At 35.0% G+C, this 15,859-nt stretch overlaps 1 protein-coding gene across 1 annotated transcript; it reads right to left on the reverse strand.

Moving 5' to 3' along the window:
• Window positions 1-7,147: 7,147 nt before the first annotated feature.
• LOC108665682 (popeye domain-containing protein 3) lies at window positions 7,148-15,590 on the reverse strand. The gene is made up of 9 exons (XM_018152459.2): window positions 15,491-15,590; window positions 14,783-14,920; window positions 14,068-14,249; window positions 13,433-13,564; window positions 11,059-11,166; window positions 9,605-9,757; window positions 8,355-8,500; window positions 7,978-8,069; window positions 7,148-7,383 (listed from the first exon to the last, which is right to left on the reverse strand). Exons 1-9 carry the CDS (start codon window positions 15,588-15,590, stop codon window positions 7,304-7,306), a joined length of 1,131 nt encoding a protein of 376 aa, XP_018007948.1. The 3' UTR covers window positions 7,148-7,303.
• Window positions 15,591-15,859: the final 269 nt, after the last annotated feature.

Raw genomic sequence — 15,859 nt, forward strand, 5'->3', positions numbered from 1 at the left:
TGTTCATGTATCATACGACATATCAAAGATTGTTACGACATCTGTTCATGTATCATACGACACATCAAAGATTATTATGACATCTGTTCATGTACCATACGACACATCAAAGATTGTTACGACAATCTGTTCATGTATCTTATGACACATCAGAGATTGTTATGACATCTGTTCATGTTTCATACACACATCAAAGATTGTTACGGCATCTGTTCATGTATCATACGACACATCAAAAATTGTTACAAGATCTGTTCATGTATCATACGACACATCAAAGATTATTATGACATCTGTTCATGAATCATACGACACATCAAAGATTGTTATGACATCTGTTCATGTACCATACGAGACATCAAAGATTGTTACGACATCTGTTCATGTATTAGCCAATTACAGAAAAGATTGTTATGACATCTGTTCACAGAAAAGATGTAAAGTAAGCCACCCAATCACTGTCGGCTGATGTATCCAAGAACATTATTTTTACGATGAGCGCTATCACGTATATCTTACCTTTATCTCTCATCTCCTGATCAATCTGGTTCATTGATATTTATTTTTACTTTTCTTCAGTGCACGTTTGTGATGGAAACGACATCTTCTGTCAACCGATAGTCGTATTTAAGATAATCTTTGCCTCGATCCAGAAGCATTTATCGATGAAGAAAAGATTTATGCATATAATTAAAAATTTTTCAGTATGTATCAGATTATTTGTAATAAAAATTACAAATTTTTCATGCGTACGAAAAAATGAGGCACAGAAGCTTAATGTCAATATTTTAGGGTGATTATAATTCGAAAAAATATTACTAAAATGTTCTCTAAAGTTCTAAATCTGTAAAATTTCCCCTGAAATTATTCCAATAATTTTCCTATACAAATGGAGCTTTTCTAGTTTTTTCAGTTCTGATCACGTAATTTGAATCGATGCAAAAATAGCTATCAATTTGAAGATACTAATTAAGAAAGAAAATCGTTTACAGTTTAGGACGCTTTTCTCTTCGGCCATCACATTAGATATTGGTTTGCACTGCAGCTCGTTCAAGCCATTTTTGTTATTAGGGCGATTATGCGTACAGTTCATACAATAATAATTATAATTATAAACTATCTTCGAACTGATCTTTTTCTCCTTCAATGCATACTTACCTATAGTTATAAGTTGGTATAATAAAAATTTTATTCCAAGCTATACCATTTGCATAATTTCTTTCTGCATTTCCATGGATCGACATCTTCTGCCTCATCTTATACATGCTTAGCCAATTTGTATCTGCTTGAGAGTAAATATCGTTTACTCTCAATATTTATATTGAGAGTAAATAAAATATTTTCCATCAAAGATAGATCATTCTAAACTGGTAATTACACAATATTTCTGTGCTTTAATAAGAAATATATCCTACAATATTATTTATGCACTATTTTGCTATTAACAAATTTCTTCAGCGTCTATCAGTTTCAAATTATTTCACAACCATTTATTAGAGCAAGCCTTGAACACCTTCTAATTGGTGGAGCCGTTCTTGTTCAGGACAAACAACACGTGAAGCCGCAGCGGCCATTAACAGTTATTATATGTGATGACCTTCACACGTAACCATTACAGTGAAGGTCACGCCTATACTCACTGAATCAATCGATTTAATAACACTGAGTAACGTCAGGGCGGTTATCAGAATCATCGTTATCATATGAACAAAGTAACGTCTGGAATGCCAAGCTGTTATTTGGAACATTCTTACGAAGGTGCAAAGAAATTTTAAGAAAAATATTTACATTAGAGCCTTCGTTACACATGTAGTTGCGTTAGAAATGGCAGATGTGATATTCAGTAGTTACGGCGAAGTGATATGCAATGTTATAGAACGCTGGGCTGATATACAGATCATAGCTGCAACGTATATATGTAATGATGTCCTTTCAAGATTTGTTTCAAAATTCTAGAATAATTTTTATTCGAACATGTAGTACGGTAATACATATTTATGCTATTTTAACATTAAAAAATCTGTCCGATGAATTTATCACATTTCATCACATATATAACCCCAAAAGGCAATTTTAATTAAAAATCGCACTGACGTATTATATCTTTAATAATTAATCTTCCTAGAAATATTCAACTATTCAAAGTAAATGGAATTTCCCGCACCAACTTTGACTCAATTTGTAAAATTTACTATTTATTAATTTTTAACAAATCCACCGTATGTCCCGTATACTTGCCCTTTTCTCGGCTTTTTCACGATGTGTCGGTAAATTGAGGCAGAAGTGTCAATAGATTTAAGATTTATTGACACTTCTGCTGTATGTCTCGTATATTTGCCCCCCTTTCCTCGGCCTTTTCACGTCTCATATTTATTTGCCCCCTTTCCTCGGCCTTTTCACGTCTCATATTATGCAAGGTACAGCCTAGCCTGTGTTGCCGTAGCCTCAATATAAAATTTCAAAAGGTCGGCACAAAAAGTTGCAGTCTCCTGCCAAGCCGCAGCGGTGCACCTGTTTCACGTTTGTCAAAAACAACTGCTGCTCAAATCGGTAGTTTTCATACTTACTTCATAATCTTCATACATTTTCATACTTTCATAACCTAATTATTTCTATAATGCATGTATAAATTGTATAAAAATGACACTAATTGTTTATCCACATTGCTGATAAGCGATGGTTTAATCTATAAAATGTTTTCTGGTCATATTTGGAAGTTAGTAAAATATGAATTAAAATTTTCTAATATTTAGAAAAGAGTAAAGATTTTAAAATATGATTCATGAAATATTTTTTCATAAAAATTTTTCTATTACACAGAAAAACTCATATATTTTAAAATTAATTGTCTCATGTGTTTGATATGCTCAACTTGATGTTCAACCAAGTTTTCTTTTTGCTCGTATTTAGTGTTTCAAGGAAATTATAAATAGCGACATTATTATTAACCCGTAACTGCCGTTACTATAATTAGCATCGAACGTTATTTTTGGCAGTTGAGATTATTATTGGCGTATCAAGTTATTATTGGCGTATCGAGTTATTATAGGCGTATCAACTTATTATTGGTGTATCGAGTTATTATTGGCGTATCAAGTTATTATTGGCGTATCAAGTTATTATTGGCGTATCAAGTTATTATTGGTGTATCAAGTTATTATTGGTGTATCGAGTTATTATTGGCGTATAAAGTTATTATTGGCGTATCAAGTTATTATAGGCATATCAAGGTATACTTGGCTCATAACGTTTTAATTTTATCAACTTATGAAGTCATGTATGGCCTTTGAACTTTATTTTGGCCTTCATTTGCCGTGAAAGAAAATTATTTCTCAAACTAAGATTAATGAAGATGAGGATTACTTAATTAGTGAACAAAATATATTTATTTATTTACGGAACGTTTTCAATTGTTAGATTTCAATTGCTCTAGAATTTGTATCAATTTCCAGACGTTGCACGAACCTGTACGAATTTAATCTATTGTTTGTTATTCATGAAATTTTACTAATACATGAAATAATACATGAAATTTATACAAAAATTTACTAGAACTGGGAATTGTTAATATTAAGATTCTTACGAAAAACATCGAGGCTGATTTTCTTACAAAGCCCACTTACTTTCATGGTTAAAATGCACATTGAAATATATAAGTTTTGGAATTAACAGCCACAAATTCAATAATTATTTCTCTCGGAAGTCATGTTTTTAAAAAAGTAACTCACTGCCAAAAAAATATTTTCAACCTTATTAATCGTTCCAAAAATCGCTGCACAAAGTAAATGACCTATGGAGAACAGCGCCTTAATTTCAGTTTTTCCATAAATGCAATATAGTTTTTTATTTTTGTAGGGGCAAGAGTTATAAAAATCATTATCTTTGCCATATTAATGTTAGAGTATAATTAATAATACACCATCATAATTTCCTTTTAGGACATCTTCACCAGCAAAGCATTTATCAAGACCTCTTCACTGCCATTTTAGAATTAACAAAAAAATAACCAAGAAAGATCGAGGGCTTGTGAAGAAACAAACGTTTCCACGATATTTCTCCACTCGTCGACCGCGTCGGCTGGAGAGGAAAAGTACAACGACTGCTTCACTTGACGGCTACTGGGCAACTGTCTCGCAACGTTGGTACAAACGGTATATGTGACCGGCCGAACATGCAGGAATCGTATAAAAATCGACCAAAAATTCCACTAACTATAATATTGAATTTTCGAAATAGAGCGATCGACTCAGAGAAGAACAGATTAGAGATGCAAAGATCAAAATCAGCAGAAATGAAGCAAAATAAATAGCCTATAGTAAAATTGAGAGTGAGTTTGATCTGCGTCGCAAAAGTTTTTCTTTCGTTTTTTAACATTCTTTGTTGTTTTTTATTCTTATTTATTAATTTAGGTGAAATACTTGGTCAATAAGGCTTATTAGTGCATGTCACACTGAGCATTATTTTAGTCGGTATACGAAGTTCTCCTGATTAGTATTTCGAAGTCACTAAATTTTTACGAGCGATAAATATGCATGATTTAAAAAGTGGGTTTCATTTTAAAATCACCTTTGAATAATGAAATAAATAAAATAAATATTTTTGCATTTGTGTGCGATTTGTTCACAAATCGTTACTGTAGAAACTATCACACCTAATCACTTTCAATTAATTTATTTAATTGTAGAGATATCGAGTAATTTCCCATTAATTATATTGTACTCTTAAAATATGCCAGCGGTTCAATGGGGCTTTTTTTGGTGACGGGAATAAGTATACAATCATTCCGGTTTATTAACACAAAATAATATTTTCGAGTCATTAAAAGTAATTCATTTCACCTTCAGTATGTATGGAGTCGTGCCCTGTGTACGTATTATCTTGTGAGGCCGGTTTCATGATACATGTTTTTTGATATTTTATTTAAGAAAATTTATTTATTCATATTTATTTCTATTTTTTTATTTTATATTTATTTTTCTTCTTATGTCGCCGAGGGAATTAACGGCTTCTTGTTCCACACTTCACCTACACGTAACCTATGATCAACATTCGTCCGTGAACTCGTTACAACCTCTATATTTTTATATTATTTTCACTGTACTGAGACACGTATGTCGTGTATCCGGTTTTCATTATTTTTTCAAGCCCTTCTTCTGACAAAATAAGGCGAGTTTCTTCATTAATGCATGATCATTATAGTTTGCCAGATGTAAGCTTTAATTCGTATTCGAATGATTATTACGAATTATATTATTTGAAATTAGTCTTTATTCAGGTAAAGTTGCCTTACCCCATGGGTGATGTAGTACCAGCTGATGTCATCGAATATTTTGATTGGTGTCAGGCAGTGCCAGCTGGCTGCTGGCACCACCTCAGCCTACACGCATCTTGGCCGATCGTACAGGTATTGTGTTAAGTTTTCCGTGCTACGTTCATTTGAGCCATTATTATTATTATTATTTATTATTATTATTATTATTATTATTTATTATTATTATTTCACGAAGAGATTGTCGTGGCGTCTCGTTCAGATCGAACTTCGAGGGCACGTTACCAGTGGCTAAAAAATACACGAGAGGATAAAAACAGATGACATCATTTAACAGCCATGTTAAATGTTTAATGCTAAATTAATGCCCCAATGTGTCATTATATTAATGCCCCAATACCCAATTACTGAGCCATGTTTAATGCTAAATTAATGCCCCAAACCGGACATTAAGTTCAAGGTTGATAACAAAGATGCGTTCCAGGTCTTAACTGCTTTGTACCGCTCCCGATATTCAATTGTTCATGCAATAGTTCTTTTGATGACTCAGGACTCACGTAATTCCTGGACATGGGACGCTGCTTTATCCGCTCGCTTCGACTCTGCGTCGACTACTGGCGTGCAACAAATAAAAGAGCCTTTCTACTAATTAGTGCTCAATCAGAAATTTTGATTTCCTATAGAAAAATCGTTTTTTTTTGCTTGTGGCTTCTTCAAGTAGAATGATATGAGCATCCTTGAAAGAGTCTTTCGTCCTTGAAGCGGACTCTTTTTCTAAATAATCAGACCATTTCAAGCATGAGGGTTGTTTCTTTAACAATTAATTTTATTTGAAGAAAGGTTGCTACCCCTACGCAGTCAGGCATCTTGCAGAATTGGAGTAATACGTGATGTAACAGGATGCCGAAAAAACAGCGAGGATTCTTGTCGTCTTGCGAAATGTATTAGATATATAATGCGTTGATAGAATAGGAATGCGGGAATAAATGATACGTCAGAATGCAGAGAATAATATATTATAGCTATTTAATAAATTTCATTGCACTATTTCGCAAAATCTTGGACAACTTAGAAAAAATTGGCTAACTGACATACTTTTTTCGTATTTGAAGTTATACTGAGACAGAGTTCGTTAAATCATTGAACGCATTCAAATTTGCCCCGACAATGATTATCAGAGAAATTTTGCTTTGCCACGTAATCGTCAAATAAATCACAGAACCACTAATATATTAACTGGACTTGTAACTCGTGTACCACGTCGCAGCCACTCGTCAATACCATGCAGACTTGGATTGGAGTGGCAGCGATATAGGGCTCACACTTTGATACCATAATGCCAACTAATTTTCACATTGTTTACGTTATGGGTGCAATGAGCTCGGCATGGGTCAAGCATTAGCCCGGAATGGGCCCATTATAGAATTGTTACTACGTATGGTGGATACCTTCATACTGAGATAAATCATTGGGATAAAATCAAATCTAAACACCACAATGGGTTATTTTATAGCAGTTCATAATTACTGGAAATACAATTATATAAATTCAGGACAAAGACACATCTTGGCGCCGTCAGTTATATTATCCTAGGTTGTTGTCAAAGAATTTAGAAATAAAGAAAATTCTAAGCAAATTCACCATTGATTCTAAGAAAACGTTCGGGAGATCAGCTTCGCCATTAGTTAAAAATAACAAGAAAACAAGTATGATCAATACAATTATGATTTATATTTAAACTATGCTTATATTTTTAAAGTTTTAAACTAAGATGCAACTCTTGAACAAGGTATATTTACATGGCTGTTTCTTTGCTATTATATTTATATATATGAGTAATTTTCGATTTAATGAAACAACTGAAACGAATACTTGTTTTCGTTTTTTCTATTATTATGACTATTCAATTATGGGCGTAAATAACTGCATAAATATTTATTTTTCTTATGATTGGTTAGGGACTACTCACTAAAATGTGGTTATTACGATATATTTATTTTTATCGTTGGACCATGAATGAGTACAACGATGGAGTCAGTGCAATGGATGCTCCATCTTGTTGGCCGGCGGTGCGCCGTTGCCGGCCGTGATGCCGTCGCTGGAGAGCAGCTCAGCTACAAATAAAACTGATCTTACAGCAGAGTTGTTAGGCAGGGAAATCAAGTTAAATAATAATATTTATTATTTATTTTTAAACTTTTCTCCACGAATATTTTTTTAATGTAGATTTCATTTTAGTTACAATATACAAATTTTCCCATTTAGGAAATTTCTTCAAATTATCGTAAGAAATTAAGTCATACTATAAAATATAGAATTCTATCGCATTTTTTACGATTTCAATTCCTTAATATTCGATCTATTCATAATTTAACATGACTACCGAAGAAAAAACAGCTCCATTTAAAATCTCGAAGTTCATTATAATTTTGAAACCTTGATCCTCAACTTTAAAAGTAATCCTTTAAGTTGAATTTCATTGAAATGATCAAATGCATCTTAATCTTGCGTTCAAACTTTGCAAGCTGTCCTACAAAAGGAGGATTAAACTTAGAGGCCAGAGCTCAAATTCTCGCATATATAAAAAAATTAGGCACGATATTTGAGCCAAGAACCCAGTTTTCAGGTGATAAATATTACAATTTGTCACGCGTAAAAAACACTAATGAACATTTTACGGAAAAATGTAATTAACATTTTTTTGGTACCTGCTGATGAGTTGCTGTAGCCGAGGGGAGCGCCAAATCCCCCACCCACGGGGGTCGTGGGGAAACCAGCCCTCTGTGCTGCTCCCTCACCCCTGTCGGGAGGGTTGGGGATTCTTATTATAATGAATCCAATGAAAGCAGCCATGGTGCTATTAAAGTCTGATTAAGAATGAAAATACCAAGTGAATTTTTCGATTACATTTACAACTACATTACAATTTTAGGAAAAATACTCTCTTTTGTGTCATAGGGAGAAAAACAAATTAATTAATACGTGAATAATTTTGTACAGAAACGACTGATAAATAAAATAAAATATAAATAAATTCTTGAGAATCCTATAACAAATACATATTTTCGGACGGGTATGGACCCACCAGTTAGGCTGGGTCCTCACTTCGGTGGTCCCGACGGGGGACAGGGAGGGTGAGGCTGTGTGGGGCACAACAACGAGGGTTGGATTGAGGGACGCGGTGAGCGAGGGAAGCCTGATGTCCAGGTGAGAACCTTTCTCTGTTACGATCTGGTGTACGAAAAATTATTTATAGTCCATCATATAACTGTGGACATAAATATATATAAATTCAAGTAAATTAATGCGTATTTTATAAGCGTATGTCCAGGTGAGAACTTTTCTCCGTTACTATCTGGTGCACAAAGAACTTTTTATATATTTATATATTTTATATTTACTATTTATATGTTTATACGATCTGGTGCACAAAGAACTATTTATAGTCCATTTAATTGTGGACAAAAATATGTATAAATTCGAATGAATTAATGAGTATTTTATAATCGTATGAATTCAAATAAGTAAATACATGAATTTAAATACGCATATAAACAAGATAATTCTGCCATCTTATAATAATAAATATGAGAGTCTTTCTCCGTTACGATCTGGCGTACGAAGAATTATTTATAGTCTATCACATAACTGTGGACATTAATATATATAAATTCAAAAAAATTAATGCGTATTTTATATGCGTATGAATTCTAATAAATGAATACATAAATTCAAATACGCATATAATCAAGAGAATTCTGCCATAATAATAATAATAGATAATTCTGCCAATAATAAATATATATAACCATATATATTAAGATAACTGGGAATAAGCTTGACCTCATGTTGGTCATGAAAATTTTTGCCGTAAATATCAGTGCCAACGCCATGTATGTAAGATTTTGTGAAGATCAGATTTTCGTTTTTGCGATCCAAGAAGTACTATATGAAGTTAAAATATGTGTTTTGCCATGCATGTAGGAATGCGCCGAGTGAGGTCATTACTGATTGCTATGGCCTTTGAGTCATATAAGCTATTATATAGGCGTACCATTATCTTTCCATGAAGGCTGCTTGCATATAATTACATTTTTTGCATGTTTCAAGAACATCATTGTATTTTTGTGTAAGTGGTGTGAACGGAATTCTCTCCGCATTCCTTTCTCATGCTGTGCAGAATGGACAGATTATCTAAGTTTTTTATTATTAATAAACGAGTACAAATGATTAGTGACCTATATCATTCTTCTTTATAAACATTTTTCATGCTATCAAAACATCATTCACACTCTCGATGCACAGTTATCATTCATGATGTCCAAGCAAACTTACCTTCTCGTTCATGCAATAAAGTTTGGTGGTTATATCTCTGGCCACCAGGGTGGACAACACGGTAGTCAGGTGCTGGTCCTTCAAAAACAAGTGTTCCAAACTGGACCGCTTCCAGAAAAGGTAGCGGCTTGTTGTAGCCGCTATGATGGAAACCTGTTGCAGTGGTAATCAAATTTGTTATAACTTACAAGGATATCCATGTCTAGTTGTATAGAGGTACGTGATACTATATATAATATATATATCGGTTTCAGCGTTTATTAGGCCATAGGCCTGTCGCCAGTTTTTAACATTGCAGAACATCCATAGCTTGTTGCGGGCTTGAACTCGTAACTCACTGCATAACATTTTCTTTGCTTATGCGACCGGCCTCCTTGCCGATTCTGACCAGAAACTGGCGCACAGAACCCGTGTCTCGCTGCACCAATCTTCGTACTCTGAACCATGTGGTGGGCTCTTGGTGTAACCACTGGGCCACCCTTCCCATACTGTATACGTCTAAAAGCAAGGGTGATTTCTCTATCTTGATTTCTCTATCTTTCTATAAGAGCAAGGGTGATTTCTCTATCCAGATTTCTCTAGCTTTTTCTAAAAGCAAGGGTGATTTCCGACATCTAGAGTTGAAGTTGTGATACGATGGACATATAAATCCATTGAGGTGCTGGGATAGAAAATTGAAGTCAGGGAGATGATGCGATGGACATCTAGAGTGGGGATGTTTAAACAATAGGCACATGGCAAGATAAATTTAGTTATGTTGAACGATGACAAAAAAATCACATATAGATTATAAATGATTTTGATTCGAAGAAAATGAAGTTGGTAACGAAAAAATTATTTATATTGAAATAGTAATCCATGAAGGAGTGCTGTCGTATTATATGAATGATTCCAGGAAAATACAAGTAATTCATACCACTCCACCTCCATTCTAAACTGATCTTGAAATTCAAGTAACTTATACCTCTCTATCTATCCCCGCAGCAAAACAAATATTGAATGTCTAGTCTTTGAGCCAAAGAAAAGCTCCTCTTAGACACAAGCTGCAGGCTCACGACTTGTCATAAACTGCTGGCAGTTACCTTGAACTGCTGGCAGTTACCTTGAACTTCTGGCAGTTACCTTGAACTTCTGGCAGTTACCTTGAACTGCTGGCAGTTACCTTGAACTTCTGACAGTTACCTTGAACTGCTGGCAGTTACCTTGAACTGCTGGCAGTTACCTTGAACCGCTGGCAGTTACCTTGAGCTGCTGGCAGTTACCTTGAACTGCTAGCAGTTTCCTTGAACTGCTGGCAGTTACCTTGAACTGCTGGCAGTTACCTTAGCAGTTGCCTTGAACTGCTGGCAGTTGTCTTGAACCGCTGGCAGTTGCCTTGAACTGCTGGCAGTTGCCTTGAACTGCTGGCAGTTGCCTTGAACCGCTGGCAGTTGCCTTGAACTGCTGGCAGTTACCTTGAACTTGTCGTCGATCGCTGCCCTCGAAGATTCAAACTCAGGCGAGTCGAGGAACTGCATTGGCCCGACACTATGGAGCACCTGGCCTGCCGATGACACTGTAACCTGCGCCGAATTTACAAAAAATATAACTCAGTACTCACTGCAGTGAGTGACAGAGAGCACATTTTTTCGTCGACAAAAACGTGAAGTCACGGACGGACAGACAGACAGACGGACGGACGAACATGGCGAGCACAATAGCGCCTTTTTCCATAAATGAATAAATGCGCTAAAAATAAGAAATAAAAAGTGTTCGCTAATTTCCTCCTTACTTGTAATAATATGGGGTAAATTCTATCAAAAACACTGAAGGCTTCTCCAAGTGAACCTTACAATCACAGTCTAGAAATAGGCTGCTACCTGTACTTATGGCAATCCGTGTACCTAAGTAATACAAAATTAGGTGTTATTAAGAATTCGCTGAAAACAGACTAATATAGTAGGAGTACAATTAAGATAAGTAGTAACTTTAACTAATTTTTTTTCTTAGTTTAAGAAATCTCCTGTAAATTATTGTTTGCAATTTATAATTGATTCATTGAGAAATTTTCACATGAGTCTAGAGTGAAGAGTGATAGCTAAAACTTATCTAGGTTTTCATCTCTTTGAGAGGGCGTGGTGACCTAGGATATTTTAAAAACTGGCACTTATACTTTATTATTAGAATTTTAGTCCCGAAATTGAATTTTGGAAACTAATTAAAAGAACGACTACGACTGAGCAGGGCCCATTAAACGGACAATAGCAACTCAGTCTAGCCTTTACGCCTCGTTCTCTGGCAATCGTCTTGCGTGTCAAAACCAAGTTTGTTTGACCAGCGCGGGTAGGCATTACATTACAATGATTGTTAGTTTAACCTGTGGTCTCGCTCGATGCTGGATGATATTATATACGCGTAAAGTTCATCATATTTCGCTTCTGAATATAAATTTTTATTTCATAAATCCATTTGAATTAACAAGACTTGCTCTGTTAGGTAATAAATATGACTTTTAATGAAACAGGAAACTTTAAATTTGAACTTCTGATTTTTGAAACTTGATTCTAGTGCTGTATATTGAACACAAATACTCAGTGAATAAATAATAAAGCACTAGAGTAAACTCCTTGTTGCCACGCCCCATGCGGCTATGCCACCTATAGACTCGCTCTAAGTCCTGAATTTTATATATTTTACGTAAAGCTCATAGTCCTGAATTTTATATATTTTTCATAAAGCCCACGGTCCTAAATTGTACATATTTAACATAAAGCTCACAGTCCTGAATTTTACATATTTTACATAAAACTCTAAGTCCTGAAGTGTACAAATTTTACATAATGCTAACCGTCCTGAATTTTATATATTTTACATAAAGCTCACGGTCCTAAATTGTACATATTTTATATAAAGCTAACTGTCCTGAATTTTACATATTTAAATTTTTGATCAATGAAATGAGGTCTCATATGAGCGATAATTAATGTTAATTAAGCGATAAACTTTATGACATGGCTGATTATTCAATGTACTTATCCACATTTATTAGCGAGCTTCGTTACCTAAACTTGTAGTTTCTGAGCTGGTCCTGCCAAAATAAATAAACAAACTAGTACAAATTGCCAACGTGGATCAGCCTCCAAAAGAATAAAATCCTATTGAATTCTGAGCTTGAATGCTTGACGAAAAATAAGGCATATCATCGCTTAATCTGTTGTCTTTTGTTGACTAATCAAACGTTCGGTTTTATCGTAAATTAAAACTACAATTGCAATTGATTTTTGTTGGTAAAGAGATTGTTAATAATTCTCATGATTTAGGCTGGTACAGCAAAATTATGAAGCCATTGTTTACCCAGGAAAATTAAATAAAAATATCAAGTACTTAGAAGCAAGGAAAACGCCAAGTAAATTCACCATTTCTTCACGGAAAACGTGAATACGATGATTTTATTCGAGCTTTTATGTGATTTGGAATTCCAGGCGAACTTGCAATTTAAGAAGACTACTGATATAAAAAATTGATTAAAGTTCCATTGCTAAAGTTTAATACTGGGTTGATGAGGCCAGGTAAAATTTAATACTGGGTTGATGAAGCCAAGTAAAGTTTAATACTGGGTTGATGAGGCCAGGTAAAGTTTAATACAGGGTTGATGAAGCCAGGTAAAGTTTAATACTGGGTTGATGAAGCCAGGTAAAGTTTAATACAGGGTTAATGAGGCCAGGTAAAATTTAATACTGGGTTGATGAAGCCAGGTAAAGTTTAATACTGGGTTAATGAGGCCAGGTAAAGTTTAATACTGGGTTGATGAGGCCAGGTAAAGTTTAATACAGGGTTGATGAGGCCAACCTTTCCTGAAAGGAGGAGGCCGAGGCGGTCAGTCCTAGTGAGGCCCTCTAAGGCGTAGGCTTCACCAGCGTGCAGTGAGGACACTTGACAGCACTCGCTGCTCACGAGCCTCTTGAACACAAGTCGCTCAACCTATGTCGTAGTAAAATACAAATACTTGTAAAAATAAATAATTTGTTTACGAAAATCGGCTGTCATCACGCTATAAATTATTTAAAATAACTTTATTATTTTGTTATACATGAACTAACAAATGGGGTCTGAAATGAACAAAGAAATAGGGTTTGAAATGAACGAGCAAATGGGTTCTGAAGTGAACGGACAACTGGGGTTTGAAATGAACCGTGAAATAGGGTCTGAAATGAACGGACTAATAAGGCCTGAAATTAACGGACAAATGGGGTCTGAAATGAACGAGCAAATGGGTTCTGAAGTGAACGGACAAATGGGGTCTGAAATTAACGGACAAATGGGGTCTGAAATGAACGAGCAAATGGGTTCTGAAGTGAACGGACAAATGGGGTTTGAAATGAACCGTCAAATGGGGTCTGAAATGAACGGTAAAATGGGATCTGAAACGAACGGATCAATGGGGTCTGAAATTAACGGACAAGTGGAGTCTGAAATGAACTGACATTTAGGGGTCTGAAGAGAGTGTGGTAGACCGCCTCGAGCTCCTTGTCGGTCTTGACCGGTCTGGTCTGGTAGAGCACGTAGAGGGTCTGGCCCAGGTTGATGACAGTGAAGGAAAAGCCCCACGAGAACACGTCGCGTGCACACGCGATGTTCCACGCCCACATCCCGTACACCAGGAACCCTTAAGCGCCCGATATTAAAACTTCGCTAATTTATATCTTGAATATAATTTTAAAAGTTTACTAAATTATATTGTGGATATAATCTTAAAGTGTTACTATATTATGTTGGGGAAATAATATTAAAGCGTTACTGTTATAAGCGATACCGACATTAAAAGATATTACCGATATTTAAGCGCCCGATGTTAAACCTTTACTAAATTATATTGTGAATAAATTACTCACATAATCAATTTAGAGTGTAATAAGCCGCTTTCATTGAATGGGTACATTAATTTATTCAAAGCTCGTATTGGCCATTGTTGAAACCCGCTCATAATTAATTTATTTTCATGTTACATACTTCATATTGATTGGTTATTATATATTTACTATATGAAACCCGTAGTTCCCATATTCCTGTCACCTTTAACCTACCTGCGATGTTCGCGTTACTTACTTTATAATGATTCATTATTATATATGCAAAATATGAAACTCTGATTATCATATATGAAACTTTAAAAATGAAACGTAAAATATTTTACCCTACCTGCGATGAGTAGGCCGTGCATGACGAGTAGACCGCCGCGGGTGTTGGGGGCGACGTAGGCGGCGAGGAAGACGGCGTGCGCTGCATGGAACATCGCGTGCTGCGGCGCCGGCACAGCGCCGCAGCACGGCAGCGCGCCTGCGGGCCGCTGCATTTAGTTCATAATCTCTCAACAATTAATTGCTTTATTATTTGGCCATATGTTCGACTTTCACTGTAAGATTACTATTTTAATCTTTATTCTCAACAACTAATTGCTCAATTAAATTGTCCTATACTGGATTTATTGAAGTAACATTACTCTTTTAATCTCTATATAAGGTAGTAGTTTCACGTAAGACAGGAAAATAAACATTTAATTTATATTTCGCTTTCAATTACTTCATCTGAGTAAATGGGCTCATACTGCTCATATTCTCACTCAGTTCATCTCAGAATAATTAATGTGACTTCAATAATAATATCTGAGATTTTGCATATGATCTTTTAATTTTGATTTATGAGTAATTCAATATAGTGTTCTCTTCGTAAAACTTGACGTACATTTTCTTCCCAAAACGATGCATAATTTAAGGGGAGTGCAATGACAGAATGATTCCCTAAAAAACAAGGTATGCCTCAGGCACATTTGGACAATATCACTCTTTAATTTTTATATGGTATAATTTAATTTAATTTAATTAATGGTTTGCAAATGACATTATTTACCCATAAGGCTCATAATGAAATGAGGAGGATTGTCATCGATGCTCGTGTCGTTAACAAATTTGTCCGCAAACTCCGACAATTCAGGAACTTTTTCCGCCATCTTCTGAGATTTCACCAGTAAATAAAGGTATACACGCCTCAAATTCAAAAAACAATAAAAATGTACATATATGCACATGGAATGCGTTGTACAATAAATACGCGGGTACGTCTTGAACGAATAAAATTTTATTGTAGTTTTTTTCTTAATTTGTCCACTAGTTCTCTAACCTTCAGTGGGGACTGGTCATAAGTAGGTTAGCATTCTTGGCCGTAGATTGCTAACCTAATTATAATTAGTATGCATGTATTAAAACATGATTATACTTA

This window comes from Hyalella azteca, unplaced genomic scaffold (assembly GCF_000764305.2).
Source record: "Hyalella azteca isolate HAZT.00-mixed unplaced genomic scaffold, Hazt_2.0.2 contig5580, whole genome shotgun sequence".
NCBI classification, from domain to species: Eukaryota; Metazoa; Arthropoda; class Malacostraca; order Amphipoda; family Hyalellidae; genus Hyalella; species Hyalella azteca.